The 22,617-nt window shown below is 40.4% G+C and overlaps 1 protein-coding gene across 4 annotated transcripts in view; it reads left to right on the top strand.

Annotated features, from left to right (window-relative positions):
* Nucleotides 1-22,617, top strand: part of csnk1g2b (casein kinase 1, gamma 2b) — a 57,379-nt gene that overhangs the window by 12,342 nt on the left and 22,420 nt on the right. For all 4 annotated transcript variants that reach the window (XM_034080758.2, XM_034080756.2, XM_034080755.2 and 1 more), the window contains exon 3: nt 21,029-21,098. In XM_034080758.2, coding sequence (XP_033936649.1) covers nt 21,029-21,098 — 70 coding nt within the window. The remainder of the gene's footprint in view (nt 1-21,028; nt 21,099-22,617) is intronic.

Here is a 22,617-nt window from a genome sequence, read left to right as displayed (position 1 = left end):
GTGTTGCCTTTGGACTTTATCAGATGAAGCTAATTAAGGTTAATTCCATGAGTTGGCCAAAACACAAAATGAAACAGCTGGCTGTTATCTGACTGGTAAAGACATTAACTTAGATAAAGAATCACCATTCTGTATTCCAAAAGATACAAAACTGTTTCTTCTGTTTGAAAAATAAGACTGATAAGGGTGCTATCTCGGAAAATTATCTAGCTAAGTGCATCATGTAAGTTGGCAACCTAATTGGATAGCTAGGTTTTTCTCAAGTGTGAATAACAAATAAATAACCAGAATCTCAGTTTCACTCCTTAAAGCGGCACTTAGTAATATTTGTATAGGTGCATCAGGTCAAATGAAAGTTTGTAACATGAGAGGCATCACCCATATTGATACACCCACAGACAATAATCGCCTGACTCTGCAGTTCCCTTCAGTTCTACAAGTGTTGGGTGTCACTACCCGATCTGTCCCCCTGCCCGATCTGTACTGCACATGTGCGAGATGGTCCGCCATATTGGACAACTCCGGACGGCAACCCAAGTAGGACACTTGACACAGTGGCTTTTGAAAAAGCTAAAAAATAAAACTCGAGAGAGATGAGTTATTGTTATTACAACGTGACTTCACTATTATTTAACAACTCTTTTTATTGGGTTCTTTTATTTCAGGTTAAGTACATTGTCAGAATAAGTGAGAAATGAATTTAACTTCTGTTAGACAGCTATCATACTGTATAAATATTTACTGTGAATGTATGCAAAAATGTATGGCATATGGCTGTCTAACAGAAGTTAAATTCATTTCTCACTTATTCTGACAATGTACTTAACCCCAAATAAAAGAACCCAATAAAAAGAGTTGTTAAATAATAGTGAAGTCACCTTGTAATAACAATAACTCATCTCTCGAGTTTTATTTTTGAGCTTTGCCAAAAGCCACTGTGTCAAGTGTCCTACTTGGGTTGCCGTCCAGAGTTGTCCAATATGGCGGACCATCTCGCACATGCGCAGTACAGATCGGGCAGGGGGACAGATCGGGTAGTGACATTGGGTTTACCATCTGAAAATGTACTCTTTCACCAATATGGTTCAGCTCGGCAACAAACTTGGTTGTTTCTAGCTCAAAAGAAAAAGCCATGACAAAAGACCAAAATAGAGCTTTAATGAGACAACATATTGGGTTTCCAATGCTTTGCAGATTCCTAACTACAAATGAATGCCAATATCTGTTTGCTAGATGTGCAAGCAACTAACATGTTATCATTTAAAACATGACCTTTTTTTAAATACAATATGTCAACAATTTTGTGTTGTTCAGCTTGTGGTGAGATTCTGCTTCAAAGAAAATGCAAAAAAACGAATGATGCCTTTTTATAAAATGTTGTGTATTGCAGTGGCGGCGCCAGGGGGTGGCTACTTGGGCTCAAGCCCTGATTGTTTCACTTAAAAAGATAAAAAATTGTTTTGTTTTGAAAACGTCTCGGGAGTAATGTGCAGTCCCGGAGTCCACCAGAGAGGCAGCCGATGCGGGACATTAGCCTGCGTACTGCGTAGCCTGCCCTGAAGAAGAAGTGATCCTTCCTAGTGCCTGACAAGTTTTAAGCTAATAGCCCAGTGATTCTCAAACTTTTTTCAATAATATACCCCCTTTGAAAAAAAAATTCAGCTAAGTACCCTCTGATCAGCACAAAAACTATTTGTTAGGGGAAAAAAGCCTATATAAAGAGGTACAGTACAGCCTTGCACCATCAGTGTCTGATTTATTAAAACAACAACATTGTAACTGAGAAACACTTAAATGCTACATTTCAAATGTTTACAATCCATCACTAAATTCATGGCCAACCAATTTTAATATCATGCAATAACACTAAGATGACATTAGTTGCATTGAACTGATCTTTTGAATAAGTTGTACTTACAATTTAGTGAGAAACATGGGCTTCACTGAGGATCTTTGTCATTCTGACAGGGAGGCAACTGCATTTATTACACTTCGCGTTTTGAAATATGTGTAACTCTAGTCTATGAATATAAAACCCACACTGCTCAAACTTCGTTACTTTTCCTAAAATTGGTATATTTATCTATTTTCTTTTCCCATTAACATAAAATAAATCTCATGTATCCCCTGCAGTACTCCAACGTACCCCTAGGGGTCCGCGTACCCCCATTTGAGAACCACTGTAATAGCCTATACAGTTATTAATATTAGAAAGTTATTTTCATCAAAGCAGGCGCCACAAGCTGCAGCAGTATCAGCAGCTGACAACAATGTCATCACCAGCAGTGAATAAATGGATGATGTTTCAGGTTTGTGAATCTAATGGTGATATCTGCACTCTGGCTGACTGAGTAAGAAGTGAAAAAGAGTGATGTAACGTTAATGTTATAGCTAGTAAACATGGAGTAACCACACAAAGTATATGTTATATGTTATTATGCTTATATGTTAGTATGTATACAGAACATGACTACAAATTATCCTAAGATGTAACGTTAACCCTTCATACCTCAGTCTACTTTTAAGACACTAAAATAATGTATTCCAATTTTTATTTAGTTTTCGCGTGGGGAATTATACCAGCTCTCGTTTCAGTACACATAACAATGGAACTGACAGGCAACCCTCTGAATCAGACTCCGATTGGCTGTGACTGCATCCACTCAGAGTGTCCGATTCGGAAACGTGACTCTTACACTCTTTACGTCACAAACAAAGATGGTGGATGAGAATAGATCTATAAAACGATGAGCAATGCGCCAGAATCAAGGTGAGACTATTCGCATCCTTTAAAACTCTACGCACATTCGTTTCACCGAAATAAGTAAACGACTGTATTTGAGTGAGTTAAGGCATTAGTTTTCTTCATTAAAGGAAGTTAATGAATAAGTGTTCTCCAGTGCCTTTTGTCCGCTTTAAGGTAGGGTTAATGTTGCTCTCAAAGTGCACCAGATTGCTACTTTTAACTTCAATATTAAAAAAATAAATAAAAAAATCCCCCCCAACAACTCCTGGGCTAAGCCCCGGATCTCCTACAATCCTAAAACCGCCACTGGTGTATTGCTTCCAAATAAGACCTACAAATACTGTATTATACTATAGTGAAGGGTGGAAAGTCAGTGATGCAGAGGCACAGGAGTATGGTGTTTTTATTCAAGTTAAGGTGCTCTCTGTGCTGGTCAGTCGTGATACTTGTTCTGCTGTCTCCTGTCCGCCGCCCACTGAAGCATGATAAGCAACTCTGGTTGCAGTCTAGCTCAGCAGCTTACACCAGCTCGCCATGAGGCAGTTGTCAAATAACTGTGAAGGCACAAAAGCTCTATCAGCATGTTTGGCTGGAATTCAAGTGACATTTTGACGATTTAAGTTCTTCCCTTTCCTGCTCAGGCTCTCCAGAGAGCATGCCAGGCAGACTGTATGAATAAATCCTTGGATGTGTCAACAGCATGTAAAAGCCTACCTTCATTCAACTAGCTAATCCTCTAAATAACCAGTAGCTTGCAGCAACACAGTAAATTCACACAGACGCATTGTTGCTTTTAAGTTTGATTTAGTATGTATCAGTCATAATACCTTTACAGGAGTGTCTAAACATTGCTGACTTCTGAGTAGCAACAAGTTTGTGTTTTATGTAGAAAAACAAAAGTGAAAGTGCGACTGTACAAAAACATAGGTTTGAATATGGTGTAGGGTGTGTGCCAGCAGTGAGTGCTGTGTAATTGTACCGTGTGAGTGTACATCCTCGTTGATGGCATAGTACATCTCATTTTCCATTTAAGAGTTTTTTTAAGATACGCTCAAACTGTATTCTTGTGTTTACTAAATGATATGTTCAAGGCTATAGCAATAGTTAACCAAGTTTCTCACAATGTCTTCATTGTGATTATGGTATGACTGAGTTAACACTGCACTTTCCTGTCTTAGCTTTCTTTAAAGCATCATAATTAAAGTAGGAAACCAAAATAACCCAACCAGAATCAGATGATGGTAATTTGAAAAGAGCAGAAGCCAAATTGACCACATGTCTATTTTTAAAAGTTTGCTTAGCAAGACAAAAAGGCAAAGTTTGGGATGTGTTTAACAGGTTATGCAGTGCACACAAAGAGAGATTGGAAGCTGACGGTTTCTACTGTTGTGTTTCCTAGTTTAGCATATGAAAAATAACTCCTTATCCTACTATTTAGTGACTGCACTGTGTTATCACTTCTAAATATGTCAGTATCCATAGGAAACATTTATATTGGGTATAGGCTCAAAGTTAAACAAATAAGGAAGTACACAGTACAATGCATTGTACTTATGCCACGCCTCACTCCTCTATTAAATGACAAAGGAGACTTGCCTCTTGGGTTCACTTGAGTGGAACTCCCTGGTCACATTATAGGCTTTGTTTGCCTTCCTCTGAACTCTCAACGAGAGACAAAGGCCTCATGTCTTTGACGATCACCTGTAAGATAAAATACATATATTATTATTAATAACAACACAGCACCTTTCATAGAGCCATGTTGCTTACAGTGTAAGAAGCTTAATTATTACACAATCCAAACAAGGACACAAATAAAAAGGCCAAGTGAATAAACACCTATAAACTAGCTAATAAATCAGGACACAATAAATGGGATCAGGACAGCCATTCCCTCCTAAAAGATGCTCAAAGAAAGCAAATAATTACTTACTCTCAAGATTCTTTTGCTGAGTTCGGCTGCTTCTGTGGAGTGCATTGCGCCTCTTTCCCAAGATAGGACGGCAAGGTTATTTGCTTTGTCCTAGAAAACACAACAGCAATGAACAATGGAACAACAGCTATGACAGTGGGGCATATTAAATCTACTCTTAAACTCATTGCAGTGCTATGGTATAATTAGCTTACTTGAAGGCTAACGTGGTTACTTTTTAAACAATGTTAAGTCCAACAATGCATTTCATGTTTATCTAAAAGCTTATAGAGTACTATATCTACACAGTGAAAATGTTTGGTAGTGCAACTCATATGAGCCCTATCACACTTGGATGTGCTGGTGCTCATTTTAATGTTTTCAATGCTCATAAAAACATTAATTAATTCATGACAACTGCACACCAGCTTACGTGCAGCCCTGGCCTGGACATTGCTTGGCTCCGTTAGGTGACATACATTGATACTATAAGCTGACTAACGTTAGTCTAATGTTATGTTTGACTCATAAACGACCACAACATGAGTTAGGTCTCTGTGCAGTTAGTTCGTTCCGGATTAGTAGCGGCTAGATAGCGGTGTTCTGCAGACGTAAACTAGCTACCATTCCAGCCAACATTAAATGCTGACAAACGTTAACTAACACACAGCTGGCGCCGCTAACTAGGTAGCTAACATTAGCTACTAACCAACCAAGCACGAACAAACCGCACGGAGAGCTATAAGATAGTTAGCACTACCGAAGTGCACAGAACTCAAGCTGCACAACACACTACACAAACGTGGAATTAATTTAGCCAAAGTTAGTACTTACTTATCATTGTTCCCTCCACGAGAGACAAGGGGGTGCCTCCGCTTTAAATGCTCCAACATCGCTATTGTGCTAGTGTGGTATGCCAACTCCATTTGGCAAAGACTGCAAATAACAATGCCTTTGCGTTTTGGACTAAATTTAAAGTATTCCCATTCTTTTGAAGACCTAGGGCGAGATGTTTTTGTTTGGGGGCTTTTTGCAGGGCTTCGTGCGCAATCCTGTGAGTAGGAGGTGGTAGCCGTTTCAGTCTCCATAGTGTTTAAAGTGCAATTGCGAACTGCTTGTTGTTGTTTTGGGTGACCCACGTGTGTGTGGCGATGCGTCGACGAGGAAATATGTCGTCGACGATATTTTGAAGTCGACGCGTCGCTACAGCACTACTGTACCACACCTCTCCTACAACAAACGTGGTTTCAATGCGTGAGACCACGTCACATCTAGTGAGCCTAGGTCAAAGGTCACGGTTACCCCACTCTAGTCAACTTCTCTCTAACATACAATTGATTTCTAATTCTGTCTGATATCAAGCAGTGCCAGATTATGGTTTTTATGGGGCAGTTTATGGCTCCACCCGGGTGTGTTAAATCTGAGCTGAAACGAGGAGAAGTGCTGGATACCGGCCAGCTGTTGCTTTCTGACACCACTTGCTCCTTAACACCACCTCCCGAACATAGACACATCCAATCATAAAGACACACACACACACACACACACACACACACACACACACACACACACACACACACACACACACACACACACACACACACACACACACACACACACACACACACACACACACACACACACACACACACACACACACACACACACACACACACACACACACACACACACACACACACACACACACACACACACCCCTCAATCTTCTCCATTTGTTTTAGCCTCACAGTTAGCAGTTAGAATCATTGATACTTCTATGGAGGCTGCTGAGTAGAGATGCACTATGTTGACATTTGAGTTGTGCTGTCTAAGATGAGGGGAGTCATATGCCAGTTGCATATTGTGAAATGGTTTACTGGGTGTCAGGCAAAGGTCAGGGTCTATTCTGGGCCTTATGCATAATGCTGGGTCTGTTCCCTTGAACATGGCACACACATAGACATATGCATGAACACGTTGAATGTCACACTGGCTTTACAGTTGATAAACAACACAGATGGTTTTTGTATGCGTTACATTACATAATCGTAGCTGTCTGCTTAACTCCAAGCGTATACAATGTTTTAAATGCAAGATTTTGTTTGTCTGGTAAAAAGGAAGTCTCGCTGTATTTCACCACAACTTGTCTCTATAGTACATCCTTGCAACTGAATTATGAAATAAATCATTTTAGAATGTTGGCATATTGGTGAAGTCCCATCAGTAGACACTTGTGTTTTCAATATGTAGTATGGTGATTTCTTTTCTTGACTACAGGTTATTCGTTTGGTTCTAAAATGTCAGAACAAGGTTAAAAACTAAAATGATTCCGTTTACTATATACCAGAGGTGTGGACTCGAGTCACATGACTTGGACTCGAGTCAGACTCGAGTCACCAATTTGATGACTTGAGACTCGACTTGACAAAATCACAAAACACTTGCGACTCGACTTGGACTTGAACACCAATGACTCGGGACTTGACTTGGACTTGAGCCTTCTGACTTGAGGTGACTTGATCATTTAATTCAGAGGTCTCCAACACGCCGATCGCGAGATGCCGCTAGAAGAGCAGACTCCCGTTGGGGAGAGCAGAATCTCCAGCTGCTACTACTCTTGCTGAGAATCCTTGCAGGCAGGGGCGGGACTCTATTTAGCTCGGCCACCATGCGGCCAATCATATGCGAGAACACACTAGGATCATACCATTATGTGAAAGAAGGGTGGGGGGAACAGCAGGTGTAGTGGTACAGGCCAGCTGCACAGAGCGACGGGGAGACGGATTTAAATGCGCGTCGGAAAAAGTCAAGAAATTAGCGAAAACCGAAAAAAGAAGCAGCATCTGGCTGCTTTTCAATGATATTGGAGAAAGCTGAGTGCAGGATTTGTAAAATTAAAATAACCTTCAGAGCAGGGTTTTTTATTTTGGTAACCACTCAGGATTTATTGTCAGCAGAGAGAACATGGATTATTAATGTGACTAATAAAGAGTAGGGGTGTTGAAAATAATCGTTTCTACGATGCATTGCGATGCGGACGTGGACGATTCGGTCTCGATGCAGTGACGGAAGATAATCGGTTATAGAGTAGTAACGTTGCTTCCTGATTTTCCGGCCGCGGCTTTACTATAACGTTTTTTCTGTCACTTTAATATCAAATCGGTCGGTGACGCAGAGATCAGGGAACATACGTGACAGCGGCACAGCAACACCGAACACGGAGCAGTCTGCTTTATCCACCAACACAAGAACACCAGTCCAGAACCCACAGCAGAAGGACCCGCTCTGAATCACTCCGTGTTGCTGCGGCTCAGAGACACAGACAGGGATTTATGTTTTTCAAAAATAATCGCGTTACAATCATGTCAGGTTTTTGGTGTATTTAATTAAGTCTTGGATTGCAGAGTATGAATGTCCCCTAGCAATTTTCAGATGATATATACGTGTGTAAAGTTTGTGAAGGCAGGAGGAAAAAAGCTTCCGCGATCACCGTCTCCTCTCCGTTCCTCCAAGCCCCGCCCCCTCCCTGAAAATAATGAGTGACATGCTTATAGTGACCCGATAGAAACTTTATTATTCACTTAATCACTGAGATATAATGAAGCTAATTTTATCTTTCATTCATTGGATTTATGTAACAGTAAAACAGAGAATGTAAGTGTGCACCCACATGCAGTATTTTAGTTTGTATATGCTGTTGTAAATACTCCTGTTGTCTGCTGTGTTCAGACTCACGTCCTGTGTGTGATGCCTCATTCAGGACATTCAGTGTCCTTTCTTAACAGAAGGCCGTGGCTAGAAGCTGCAGCTAGACTGCAGAAGCATTAGCTTTTTGTTTTTGAGGATGGAACAACTTCACACACGGAGGCTAGACCTATACAATTCATTTATTTTGGTTTATAAATTAATGTCAAGACATTTATGTTATTGATTTCTGAAGCACTTTCTAAATAATAAAAAGAGAGTTCATATGTATTGACTGCATGTATGCATTGATGAAAAATAAGCCATGTGCAGTAATATAGAAAATTGAGGATGCAACGCATTGGTATGAATCGAGATGCACCGGGATGCACCGCGATATCGAACCGAATCGAATCGTTGACAGGATAATCGTAATCGAATCGAATCGTGAGACCAGTGAAGATGCACAGCCCTAATAAAGAGCGGTTTGATTATTACGTTTTATTCTGTTGATCGATGTCATTACATTTGGTGTAAAGCACATAATGACTTGTTTATGACTCGTTTTGTCAAAGTTTAGGACTTGGACTTGACTTGAACTTGCCCATCCTGACTTGAGACTTGAGCGCAAAGACTTGAGACTTGACTCGGACTTGAGCGCAAAGACTTGAGACTTGACTCGGACTTGCAAAACAATGACTTGGTCCCACCTCTGCTATATACACTACGAAAGAAGATAAGGAAAGAAAAAAAACTAATCCCATTTGCGAAGCTATAACCAGTGTATTTATAAAATGTTCGCTTTAAAATTGTTAATATTATTAATCTTTTATGAAACTGTGATTATCTTTCTTTGTTTTTAGCATTATTTTGGAGTGATCATTATAACTGCCCTTTTTGTTTTATCTGTGATAAGCTGTGGTTAAAGACCCCAACAAACAAGAGTGAAGACTGCAGCAAAATACACTTATTTTTTGGGTCACAAGATGAATAATTAGGACCACAGCAATCAACAGAATTAAGTGCTTGGATTTTTTTTCACAGCATTGTTTTGCGTCCACAATATCACATTTTGTTGACATTTCGACATTTGTATACATTTTAAGTTTTCACTGAAAGCTGAATCTTTACAAAAACATGTTTTTTCAGCTGCGGTCCACTCTTGCTTTTATCACTCATAGTTTTCCCGTTCCTCCCTTCATTTGGTGGTCATTACTCCATCCTGTTACTGAGGTCAAATGTGATCTTTCTCAGCTGTGTTGGAGCAGAGATCAGATTTAGCCCAGATGACATCATATGCAGAGTTGGTTAATCCCAGTAAGAGGACTCTGTGGGGCTGATGGCTCGCTCCATCCACACAACTGTACTGAGGCTACCACAGGCTAAAACACAGAAGCCACCACCTAATCCGTCATGACGTAATCATATATTGGTACAAGCTTCAGTGTTTCACTCTAAGAGAGATCCTTGAAATGGCATGTAACATTTCATCTCACACCGTCCACAGGCTGCTGTAATTACAGGATTTGTTCCCACTAAGGCAGTGTTGGCTCGTAGCACTGATATCGACAAATCTCTAAGCTTTTTAGCTGTGAGCAGCAGATAGTGTAGGTCAGTATATGTGCTCATGTCCAACTTCCCTGCAATCCTCGTTGAGATTTCACAGGGAAGCCAGCCAATGAGGGTGGCTGTAGAAATGGTGGTATTTGATTGGTTGTTGTGGTCCTACATTGTAACATGTGAGGCAGTCTGTTTACATGCACAGACATGTATGTATAGGATTAAAAATGCCAGGAACTGCAATTCCGGTAGCATGTAGGCTTACTTTTCTATATGTATGCTGATGAAGTATGTGGCAGTAAAGCATATAATCAATCAGACCAAAACTATTTACATAAAGGCAAAACCGATGAGATCATGTAGCAATCATATTTCTCCAAATACATTACAACATAATTGTAGTATGTAACAGCTGAGGTGGGTTAGCAGAAGGGAAGGGCACTTCTAGTTTGCAGGTCAGCTGCCCTCGACACAGGACAGCACACTTGGCAGAAAGCTGCTCTCTGCATGACACCATGACATCTTTGTAAAAATAATTCAAATTCACACTTACATGTTTATCTTAATCTTTATAGAAATACAATGCAGTCAAATGTATCTTCAACTTGGGTTATTGTTTGTTTTGTCTTAAAATAGGCCAGATTATTCACACAGTATTGTGATATGGCATTACTAAAGTGATATCTTATCTATATATTAGGGGTGTAACGGTACACGTACCGAAATTATTCGGTACGGGCCCTTCGGTTCGGTACAGGTGTGTACCGAAGTGTACCGAACGAATATAACGTTAAACGTAAAAAATTGAGAACGTGAACAACTTTTTGGAAGTAATCTCAGGTGCTGCGTCGCAGCATTCAGAGTCATTTGCTCACATTGGGTTCAACGCGTCATAGAGCGAGTCATTTAATTGGATGAGGCATTCTATGAGAGCTGGTCAGAGGGATGCGTTCAAATGTAGTCAGTAATTTGAGGAACTGTCGAAAATTATTGGCGAACGCAGATAAAGTTGAGCTCGAAAATCCTCCAGCATCATTGAAGTCTCCGGTTTGGGAACATTTTGGTTTCGCAGTTACGTACAAGGATGACGGACAAAGACAGGTGGACCGAACCAAAGCTGTTTGTCGGCATTGTTCAACTAAAATTGGTTACGCGGCTGGCAATACATCAAACTTGCACACTCTTGAAAAGGCATCACCCGAACGTGAATATCACCGGTACCAAAAGAAAAAAGACTGAAGTGCAAACCCAACTCCCACTAGCATTTAAGCCTCCACCACTCGCAAAAACTTCAGACCGAGCCAAAGCTATTACAAACGCCAAATATCCTTATGTTGCCATGTTAGCAAAGCGCTACCTGGTTGTATCTGCTACCTCTGTCCCTAGCGAGAGGGTGTTCTCCACAGCAGGAGACATTGTTAGTGCCAGCAGATCTGCCCTTTCGGCAAGCAATGTGGACAAGTTCATCTTTCTTTAAAAAAACATGAAAATACAATGACAAGCAAGTCCTAATGTCAAACTGGCTGCTTAGGTGCTAGTACAGTACAGTTCAAATGCTGCACCTTAATGTTCATTTTATTATATTTTGTATTTATTTGAGTGAATATTCACAGTTTAATAATAATTAAAAACCCAAAACTAATAGTTTATGTTTTGTGAGTACTAGTACAGTAAAGTTCAAATACAGATTATTTCAGTTCATCAAAATGCTGCACCTTAATGTTTATTTTATTATATTTTGTATTTATTTGAGTGAATACATTATTCACAGTTTAATAAAAATATATATATATATATGTTTTGTTTTGTGAAAAAAAATGCTGCTGTACCGAACCGAACCGTGACCAAAAAACAGAGGTACGTACCGAACCGAAATGTTTGTGAACCGTTACACCCCTACTATATATATATATATATATATATATATATATATTAGGGCTGTCAAACGATTACAATTTTTAATCAGATTAATCACAGCTTAAAAATTAATTAATCATGATTAATCACCATTCGAACTATGTCCAAAATATGCCATTTATTTATGTATATTGTTGGGAATGGAAAGATAAATGAAAGAAGGCGGATATATCAATTCAACACAGTAGGCTAACATTTTTCTGCATGTCAAAATGAAAGACAACCCACACACCTATCAATCATCAAACCGTGGGGTCTTAATTCATTATGTGTTGATTTCTATCAACGGGGAGTACTTCAGGAAAGTCGACAGGGGGGGGGGGGGGGGCTAGTGGAGTACTTCGTGACCACAGAGTGTGAACGTTGTGATCAGCTGTTTTAGCGCAGTTCTCCAGTGAAGGGGGGAGTCTCCCTCCGCAGCCGGTTGGCGTAGTTTTGGCACAGTTCCGTTGTACAGACCGACGTTAACAGCAGCCCTGTATGTGCACACGGAGACCGACTCTGTCGTCCGGTGATCTAACCGCCTTCTGGAAAAGCTTCACAAGTACGTCGGTACGCAAATGCACTTTGTGACACAAGTGACGGTACGCATTTCAGATTAAGCACATAACCTGCGTACCAGTTATGTGCACCCCTGTACTACAGCCATATTATTACTATTATATGGCTCTGCCCTGTACTACAGAAAGAGTATTCTGCGTCGGGACTTCCTGCAACAACACCACGCCGTTATCAAAGATGTTCTATTGAGAAGACGATCACTACGTGACAAAAGTTTTCAAAACTGTGGCGACTGAAATCAATCTTACTAACTGCTGTCTGTGCAATTTACTCCGCGAGTTGGCAGACTTTATTTTGCTTACTTTAACATCATTGTTCATGGTGGGGCTAAGCCATTTCTTGGTATGGGTGTAGCCTACCCCAGCCATACCCTGGCGCTGCCACTGGTGGCACGTATGGGGCGGGCCATTCTGCACATGCGTTAAATGCGTTAAATATTTTAACGCAATTAATTCCAAAAATTAATTACCGCCGTTAACGCGATAATTTTGACAGCACTAATATATATATATATATATACAGTGGGGCAAAAAAGTATTTAGTCAGCCACCAATTGTGCAAGTTCTCCCACTTAAACATATGAGAGAGGCCTGTAATTTTCATCCTAGGTATACCTCAACTATGAGAGACAAAATGAGGGGAAAAATCCAGAAAATCACATTGTCTGATTTTTAAAGAATTTATTTGCAAATTATGGTGGAAAATAAGTATTTGGTCAATAACAAAAGTTCATCTCAATACTTTGTTATATACCCTTTGTTGGCAATGACAGAGGTCAAACGTTTTCTGTAAGTCTTCACAAGGTTTTCACACACTGTTGCTGGTATTTTGGCCCATTCCTCCATGCAGATCTTCTCTAGAGTAGTGATGTTTTGGGGCTGTTGCTGGGCAACACAGACTTTCAACTCCCTCCAAAGATTTTCTATGGGGTTGAGATCTGGAGACTGGCTAGGCCACTCCAGGACCTTGAAATGCTTCTTACGAAGCCACTCCTTCGTTGCCCGGACGGTGTGTTTGGGATGATCATTGTCATGCTGAAAGACCCAGCCACGTTTCATCTTCAATGCCCTTGCTGATGGAAGGAGGTTGTCACTCAAAATCTCACGATACATGGCCCCATTCATTCTTTCCTTTACACGGATCAGTCGTCCTGGTCCCTTTGCAGAAAAACAGCCCCAAAGCATGATGTTTCCACCCCCATGTTTCACAGTAGGTTTGGTGTTCTTTGGATGCAACTCAGCATTTGTTCTCCTCCAAACACATCTAGTTGAGTTTTTACCAAAAAGTTATATTTTGGTTTCATCTGACCATATGACATTCTCCCAATCTTCTTCTGGATCATCTAAATGCTCTCTAGCAAACTTCAGACGGACCTGGACATGTACTGGCTTAAGCAGGGGGACACGTCTGGCACTGCAGGATTTGAGTCCCTGGCGGCGTAGTGTGTTACTGATGGTAGCCTTTGTTACTTTGGTCCCAGCTCTCTGCAGGTCATTGACTAGGTCCCCCCCGTGTGGTTCTGGGATTTTTGCTCACCATTCTTGTGATCATTTTGACCCCACGGGGTGAGATCTTGCGTGGAGCCCCAGATCGAGGGAGATTATCAGTGGTCTTGTATGTCTTCCATTTTCTAATAATTGCTCCCACAGTTGATTTCTTCACACCAAGCTGCTTACCTATTGCAGATTCAGTCTTCCCAGCCTGGTGCAGGTCTACAATTTTGTTTCTGGTGTCCTTTGACAGCTCTTTGGTCTTGGCCATAGTGGAGTTTGGAGTGTGACTGTTTGAGGTTGTGGACAGGTGTCTTTTATACTGATAACGAGTTCAAACAGGTGCCATTAATACAGTTAACGAGTGGGGGACAGAGGAGGCTCTTAAAGAAGAAGTTACAGGTCTGTGAGAGCCAGAAATCTTGTTTGTTTGTTGGTGATCAAATACTTATTTTACCGAGGAATTTACCAATTAATTCATTAAAAATCCTACAATGTGATTTCCTGGATTCTTTCCCCCCATTCTGTCTCTCATAGTTGAAGTGTACCTAGGATGAAAATTACAGGCCTCTCTCATCTTTTTAAGTGGGAGAACTTGCACAATTGGTGGCTGACTAAATACTTTTTTGCCCCACTGTATATATATATTTAAATATCACGGTTATTGTCAGGACCGTTAAAAAGCAACTCCTAGCGCCCAAAAACATTACCATGGGTGCAGCCCTGCTGGGTCCGAAGAACATGTCAGCACGCAGATAAAAGATTATTTGTTAAGGGCAATGCTCTGTGAACATTTCTCGTCATATGCAAGATGTTGCATAAGATATTTGCAGCTTGGTCATTTACACAATCGTAGCTTAGTCCATCTGCTAGGAATGCAGTTGACTATTAAGTACGTAAAGCTGCCATAAGCCTCAGTTTCCTATTGTAAGCTGTTTTTAAAGGGTCCTGTGGTTTTATGCCATCTGTTTACTCATTATTTATATATTTTATGATTTCTTTCCTCGTTGGCATAGCCTGACTTGTGAGAGACTTGCTTGCTGTTCATGTTGATGTGGGAGGTGGATGCAGCAGTTCCCCGCTCCGCCTCCCAAACTGGTCACGTGTCTTCCCAAGCGGCAAACTCTGGGGAACAGCCGGGACGCCAATACGGAAGTGCCACACATTGCAGTTCATACATGGGCCGCTAGGGACTGGCTGCAGAAAGGAGCAATTTCCATAGACCCCCATGTTAAAATGCCCAACTTTACAGCAGAAAAAAATATGTTTCTACCCATGGATGCAATAAATATTATTATCGATATAGTTAGATTCCACCTTCATGATTATGAATCTGTGAGTGAATTGTTTTCTAACACGACCCTTTTATTTATATTAGGTCTTAAAGTGTTTGCATAAATTAGGGCGTGGTCACTTTGATGGACATGTACATGCCTCACTGTCAGCTAACAGCAACTTGTCCACTCTGCTAGGCTACAACCATAGAGGCTACAACGTTAGTTAGTCATAGTACTGTACTTGACCCTTTAGCTTTAACCGTGTTCGTGGTGAGTGTGCCTTTTAGGGAATATTGTTACAAATACCAGACAATTAAAATGTTGTGCTGTGCGCTTGAATGTACTAACAGAATGTTAACCCCGTTCACAGGTGTTTGTGTGCTTGGTAGCTTAGCTTGTTACTTATTAGCCAGCTAAGGACGTAACCCTTTATGCATACATATTAGGGGTGTAACGGTACACGTACCCGTACCGAAATTATTCGGTACGGGCCCTTCGGTTCGGTACACGTGTGTACCGAAGTGTACCGAACGAATATAACGTTAAACGTAAAAAATTGAGAACGTGAACAACTTCTTGGAAGTAATCTCAGGTGCTGCGTCGCAGCATTCAGAGTAATTTCCTCACATTGGGCTCATCACGTCATAGAGCGAGCAAGTCATTTCATTGGATGAGAGGGCATGCTATGAGAGCTGGTCAGAGGGATGCGTTCAAATTTAGTCAGTAATTTGAGGAACTGTCGAAAATTAATGGCGAACGCAGATAAAGTTGAGCTCGAAAATCCTCCAGCATCATTGAAGTCTCCCGTTTGGGAACATTTTGGTTTCGCAGTTACGTACAATGATGACGGACAAAGAAAAGGTGGACCGAACCAAAGCTGTTTGTCGGCATTGTTCAACTAAAATTGGTTACGCGGCTGGCAATACATCAAACTTGCACACTCTTGAAAAGGCATCACCCGAACGTGAATATAACCGGTACCAAAGGAAAAAAGACTGAAGTGCAAACCCAACTCCCGCTAGCATTTAGCCTCCACCACTCGCAAAAAGTTCAGACCGAGCCAAAGCTCTTACAAACGCCAAATATCCTTATGTTGCCATGTTAGCAAAGCGCTACCTGGCTGTATCTGCTACCTCTGTCCCTAGCGAGAGGGTTTTCTCCGCAGCAGGAGACATTGCTAGTGCCAGCAGATCTGCCCTTTCGGCAAGCAATTTGGAAAAGTTCATTTTTCTTTAAACAACATGAAAATACAATGACAAGCAAGTCCTAATGTCAAGCTGGCTGCTTAGGTACTAGTACAGTACAGTTCAAATACAGATAATTTCAGTTCATCGAAATGCTGCACCTTAATGTTCATTTGATTATATTTTGTATTTATTTGAGTGAATATTCACAGTTTAATAATAATTAAAAACCCAAAACTAATAGTTTATGTTTTGTGAGTACTAGTACAGTAAAGTTCAAATACAGATTATTTCAGTTCATCGAAATGCTGCACCTTAATGTTTATTTTATTATATTTTGTATTTATTTGAGTGAATATTCACAGTTTAATAATAATTAAAAACCCAAAACTAATAGTTTATGTTTTGTGAGTACTTGTACAGTAAAGTTCAAATATAGATTATTTCAGTTCATCGAAATGCTGCACCTTAATGTTTATTGTATTATATTTTGTATTTATTTGAGTGAATATTCACAGTTTAATAATAATTAAAAACCCAAAACTAATAGTTTATGTTTTGTGAGTACTTGTACAGTAAAGTTCAAATACAGATTATTTCATTTCATCGAAATGCTGCACCTTAATGTTTATTTTAGTATATTTTGTATTTATTTGAGTGAATACATTATTCACAGTTTAATAATAATAAAAAAAAAATATATATATATATGTTTTGTTTTGTGCAAAAAAATTCTGCTGTACCGAACCGAACCGTGACCAAAAAACCGAGGTACGTACCGAACCGAAATGTTTGTGAACCGTTACACCCCTAATACATATACATTTTAGTTTATGATTCATCCTTGGGTAAGACTTTTATAGTCTATGGCTATGACGCCCATAATGCTAAACGGGAGCAAATAGGGGACCCAATTATCCCAGTGGTGGCCGCCGGAGCTAACGGAGCCGCAGGGGGCTAGCTCCAGCCGGCGTCCCGGAGGCGCTAGCCCACTGCGGCTCCATTAGGTCCGGGCGGTGGAGTCCGTCGTTATAACTGGAGATCAAGGAATGCAGCGAAACGCAGACTTGGTTCGCCTGCTGTAGTATTAGCTAAATAAATTATGTTGAACAAGGCTTATTAAGCTGAACATCGCCACAATTGTTCTGCTATGTATTGGTACTTATTTTCTTAACGTGTGAATGACAAGCATTAAGAATAACAAAATATAGCTAATTCTCTTGCAGATTGTCTCATTTGATTATGAAGGTAACGTTTATATAGGGGAACTACACTGTTAGTAGTAACTTGGTATGCATGTATTTCATGTTCGCTTAGCTTCTTAGCCTGAGCTAGCTCTGTTTACTTCCAGTTCGGATGCAGCAGGTCCCGCCTCGGCTCTGCCTCTTTGCCCTTATTTGGAGCAGGCGGGATTAGACTCTGACATCGCTGTCAAGCCGTTAGTGGCCGACTCCGCCTACTAAGGGCTTCTCGGCAACTCTGCAGAATCCTATGGGTGACGTCACGGACACTACGTCTTCCTCCTACAGCCTCTCCTCCTCTGCAGTGTTTCCCCTAGGATGGAGTCATAGCAGCGGTGCTAAGGCATGTGGGTCCAGCATAATGTGAGCTCGGAGCGCGTGGAATTTTTTTAGTGTGTGCACGTGCGAAGTGCGCCCCGCCAATTTGTTTCTATGTGTCTGCCAGCACAAGAAAGGCTCTTGAGGCCTAGTACCAGGGCCGGTTCTAGCCAATTTGCTGCCCTAGGCTAGATTTTATATATAAAGAATACATTTAAAATCTCTACAAAAGACAAATATACTACAAAAACAGAAACTTATTGACATAGGTGTTATACGTCAACATGGCTTCAAATGTATTCAGTATTGTATGAATATGTTTGAATTGGGGGGTGGACGTTACATCCTTTAGGGGAGTCCGGGGGTATGCCCCCCCCCCCGGGAAGATTTTTTTTTAACATTTTAAAGTAAAATGCTTCAATCTGGTGCACTTTGAGCACACAATTACTAGAGACCTGATCTAGGGGGTACAACTCTAAACACCCATATGAAAAAGATCGGTTTACATTTTAATAATCAAATAAGTATGTGAACATAACCAATAACCTACCATAGCCAATAACAAATAAATGTAACCTATTTTATTTTTGTTGTTCATTCATATCTTATTTGACCAGTTAACATTTATGTATTTATGCATATTTTTGTATGCATCTCTCCAACTTTAAACGATATTTTTGATTACTGTCCTATAGTATACATTGGAATGATTTCAAACCTGTTTTTATTTATCCTAATAATTATAAAGGAGTGCCTTGGAAATATGTGTTTACATAATATGTGGTCAAAACGTTTGAGACCCACTGAGATGACTTGGACTAAAATGAACTTGTTCTAAACACTCAGAGAGTCCTTTAACTCACTGAGCCTCTCAGTCTGACAGGAGAGCTCTCCTCCACCCTGGTCGTAGAAACATCTGCTTCTCATATCCGTTAGCGCAGCTAGCACCAGATTCTAATAACAACAGCGCAGGTACCGGTGCGCCCTCTCTCTCTCTCCCTCGCTCCCATGCTCGCACTTTGGCTGTGAGCTGCGGGCGCCTGATAAGCCAACATCCCCCACTGTCACCACTTACAGTGCATCGTACAGGGAAAATGAAAAGTGTAACCGGGGTGAAAAGGGTGTTACATTTACTTAACTATGAATGTTGTTACATCAAGGCCGAAAATTAGGATGAGTGCCAACGGTCAAAAATGTTTTTTCCCCTCCCAGAGCTACCAGCGCAGCACCCCCCCAGATCTGGCGCCTATGCCAAAAATCGGCCCTGCCTAGTACATACAGTGGCAATGTCTCAAGATTGAGCAAAATTACACCTTTATTGAACGTACAGTAACACAAATACTACAAATCCACATAACAAACAATCAAAAATGAAAAAGGGTCACCACTTATTATTTTAATAAATAAAAAAAAGGTTTTTTTTTTTGTGTACCTGGCTGGGGCCCCCTAGTAGCGGCGCGCATATTTCAGCAGCGGCGCTGCGCCGCGACTATTTGTATATAGGGGAAACACTGCTCTGTATTACCATCCTGTTTCCACTCCTAATGACTTTCCCCCAGCATGCACACTGGCTGCTTACTTCTCATGTTGGAGCAGCAGGATTAACCATAGGTGTAGCAATGCAAAGTGTTCCATGTTGACATCAATCGTCTCTATTACATCTTTGAAGTCTTTAGTCAAATTGTTATAAGTTTTGCATCTCTTCAACATACATCATTTTCTTCCTGCAGTGTTTGCCAGATGTTTGTTGCCATTTATAACATCCAATCTTATATCCGATTGTTTTATGGTATTCTCCTTTTTATCATTAATTCTTTCACTTCCATCCATCAAAGAGTTTCAAAGTTAATTCTTACCTTAGGTAATATCTGCAAATGTTATATCATTGTCTAGCATATTGGACTGAGTATCTCCAACACAAAAGCATAGAAAAGGAAGTATTTGAATGTGTTGAACAAGGCCCATACTTTGTGTTTGCACTCCTACGCGGTAGCAGGGCAGCAGAAGAGAAAATGCTCCTGATTTAATAAAGGCCTAATGGAGTGACTGTGGGAGCTTAACAGCTTTTTATTTCATACCATTCAAAATAGAAGTGCCTCGGAATTAGATGCTCTACGGAAACACTTTTTAAGATTAAATCTTACCTTAAGCACCTCTTGAGAAGTTGCTTGGCTCAATGTTTTGGGCTACAGTCATCTCCATCCTTTAGCCTTCATTACTAACTGTATTTACTTGGTATATTTTAATTCAAACGGTCGAAACATTCATATTTTACTGACTTAGAGGTAAATGTTATGTATGGATGCTTCATGCACTTTGGCATATCAGACTTTATTCCACTCATTTGACCAACAGGATAATGTAGGCTTTGTCTTTGGACCCATGTACAGCCAGCTGGTTGACAGTGTGTGAAAAGGGGAACCCCATACTGCTATTGTCGCCATAGGGTTTAACACAGTCTGTGTCACAGCTATTGAAGAATAAAGAAAGGAATTAAGTTGGGTGTTTGTTTTATCCTCTCCACGTTTGTCCATAATGCCCTTGTCATCATAGGAGTGGCCGTTAATCAGATTACATTTTAGGTTGTAAAGCTGGAGCTAGCGATATAATGAACAATATGTCCAAGTGGGTTCATTATCGCCATGTCATCACAAAAGCCTGCTGTTCACCAGCTGGAACTGCTCTTTATCCTCTCACATCCCATAAGTCGGACCTTAGACCTAATTTCAGTTCTATTACGCATTGAAATTAACATTGTACAGTAGGTATTTAAGTTTATTGCAGGCCGGGTTAATCATGGTGATTTGTATGCAAAGGCTGTCACTCACGGACTACTTTCTTCCCTTGCGGTGAAGCTCTCAACTTGTGTAATGAATCTTTAATTCCTCCGCATTGTGTGAACTGAAAGCTGTTCAAATATTCATGTTTTAATGACTTTCTTACAAATTAGCTTATTATCCTTATTTTATATATATATACACGGCACTATTTTTTTCTATTGAAAATGATTCCCCCTTACAATTTGAATTGAGCCCAACGGCCAACATGTCATTGTAGAAGTATACTGTGTTGGACATGAACTCATTTGTAAGTGATGTCATATTTCACACTAACTTTGCTTTCTCTTCTCTCATTCAGGAACCTATAAAGTCCAGGGCGCCACAGCTCCACTTGGAGTATAGATTTTACAAACAGTTGGGAAATTCAGGTAAGAGATATGTTTATTATTATTCTCTGATAGACAGCATCATAACAATGAGTTAAATGTAAATGGGCCTTTCACACACCATTTGGCTGGACAGAGAGAAAGAACTCATCATCTCCTATTCTGCCTTTTATTTTTAAGAAACAGTCATGGGTGAATACTTACTTTAGGTTTTTATATTGCATGTACAAATACGATTGATCTTCTTCTGTTGTCATTCAATTAGCATAGATCACGTTTTGTTGTTGTAAAAGCTCGGTTCCCTCTGCTCTACAACGTGAGACCACTGTTTTCAGATTTATATCATCTATTCAGGAAAATAGCTTTTTTTTATTTGAAAATTGCCAGCTTGGTGTGGATGTAATGCAAAATTTCACAGCGTGTGTCTCTACATCTGTGGAAGCCAATGGCTGCAAGGAGAGCCTGCTTTCTGGCTTCTAATCCCACCTCTGCAGACCCGAGTGTTTCTCTCCCACAGCCCTGCCGAACATGTTAATGTGCTATGATGCATAGCTGCAGTGGCTCCAGGGCAGCAGCTCTTTGATCTGGTCTGGCTGGTCAGTTAGTTACAGAGAGTGAGAGAAGAGGCAGAGTCAGATGTTTGGGAGGAACTGGGACTTCATTTATTTCCTCATCACGTCCTGGCTGGCTGTTTTTGGAAAGTGCACACCTGTCATGTTTGTGTAAGTTTGTGTCTATGCATGTGTCTATTGGGCTGGGCTCTTAAAAGCAGACACAAATTGCAAGCATGTCCCTACTACTTAGTCATACCGACAAGATAAAAATGTCTGTGCAGTCTCTTACTCTGCAACAGAGTAATGTGCCATTAGTTCTTTTTTTGTCCTTTGTAATTAACAAAATGCATGTCCCAATTGACATTGTATTACATGTTTTAGCTTAAATTATAGTAGGCTAACTTAGTCTATTAAAGGGATAACTTCTCCTTCAAATTCTGCTTTAACCTTCCCATCCATTTTATTTAAATATGCAACTGGGAAGTCAGGAGCATTGATAATAAAAGGCACATATGGTCCGGCATCTTGGGGAAGACTGACCGATAACTTTCAGTGTAGAATGGACAGCAATGTAGAGTTTATAGCCAGACCTAAGGAGCCATGGGAAGCTTCTGTCAGATTCTCAGTTGTTCCGCTGCATTATAGAAGACCCTTTTGGAGAGTTTCTGTTTGGGTATATGTGTTGTAGCTGGGCTAGTGGCTCTACTACAAGCGTATCAGTGCATAGCTGTGGCCATGATGTGTATTCAGGCATTAAATACTTTTTTACTTTGAGTAAAACATACGCTTTGTTAGATCATCAGTTTGACTGGTCATGTACTTGATGATCATTGTATAAAAATTTGATTTGAAAAATCAAATATCATATATCCTTGTAAGACTCTTGTTGCAGTGATCCTCCCCAGTATGACAAATGTGTGTCGCGGTCTAATTTTGTGACACATGCCAGCTTCCTGGCTCCTTATGCCAGAGCAAAAGCCCTCCTCTGTTGATAAGGAGGTGGGGCA

The sequence above is a fragment of the Pseudochaenichthys georgianus genome, chromosome 4, assembly GCF_902827115.2.
Source record: "Pseudochaenichthys georgianus chromosome 4, fPseGeo1.2, whole genome shotgun sequence".
NCBI classification, from domain to species: Eukaryota; Metazoa; Chordata; class Actinopteri; order Perciformes; family Channichthyidae; genus Pseudochaenichthys; species Pseudochaenichthys georgianus.
Note: the sequence above shows the minus strand (reverse complement) of the source record. Positions and strands in the feature narration are given on the sequence as shown.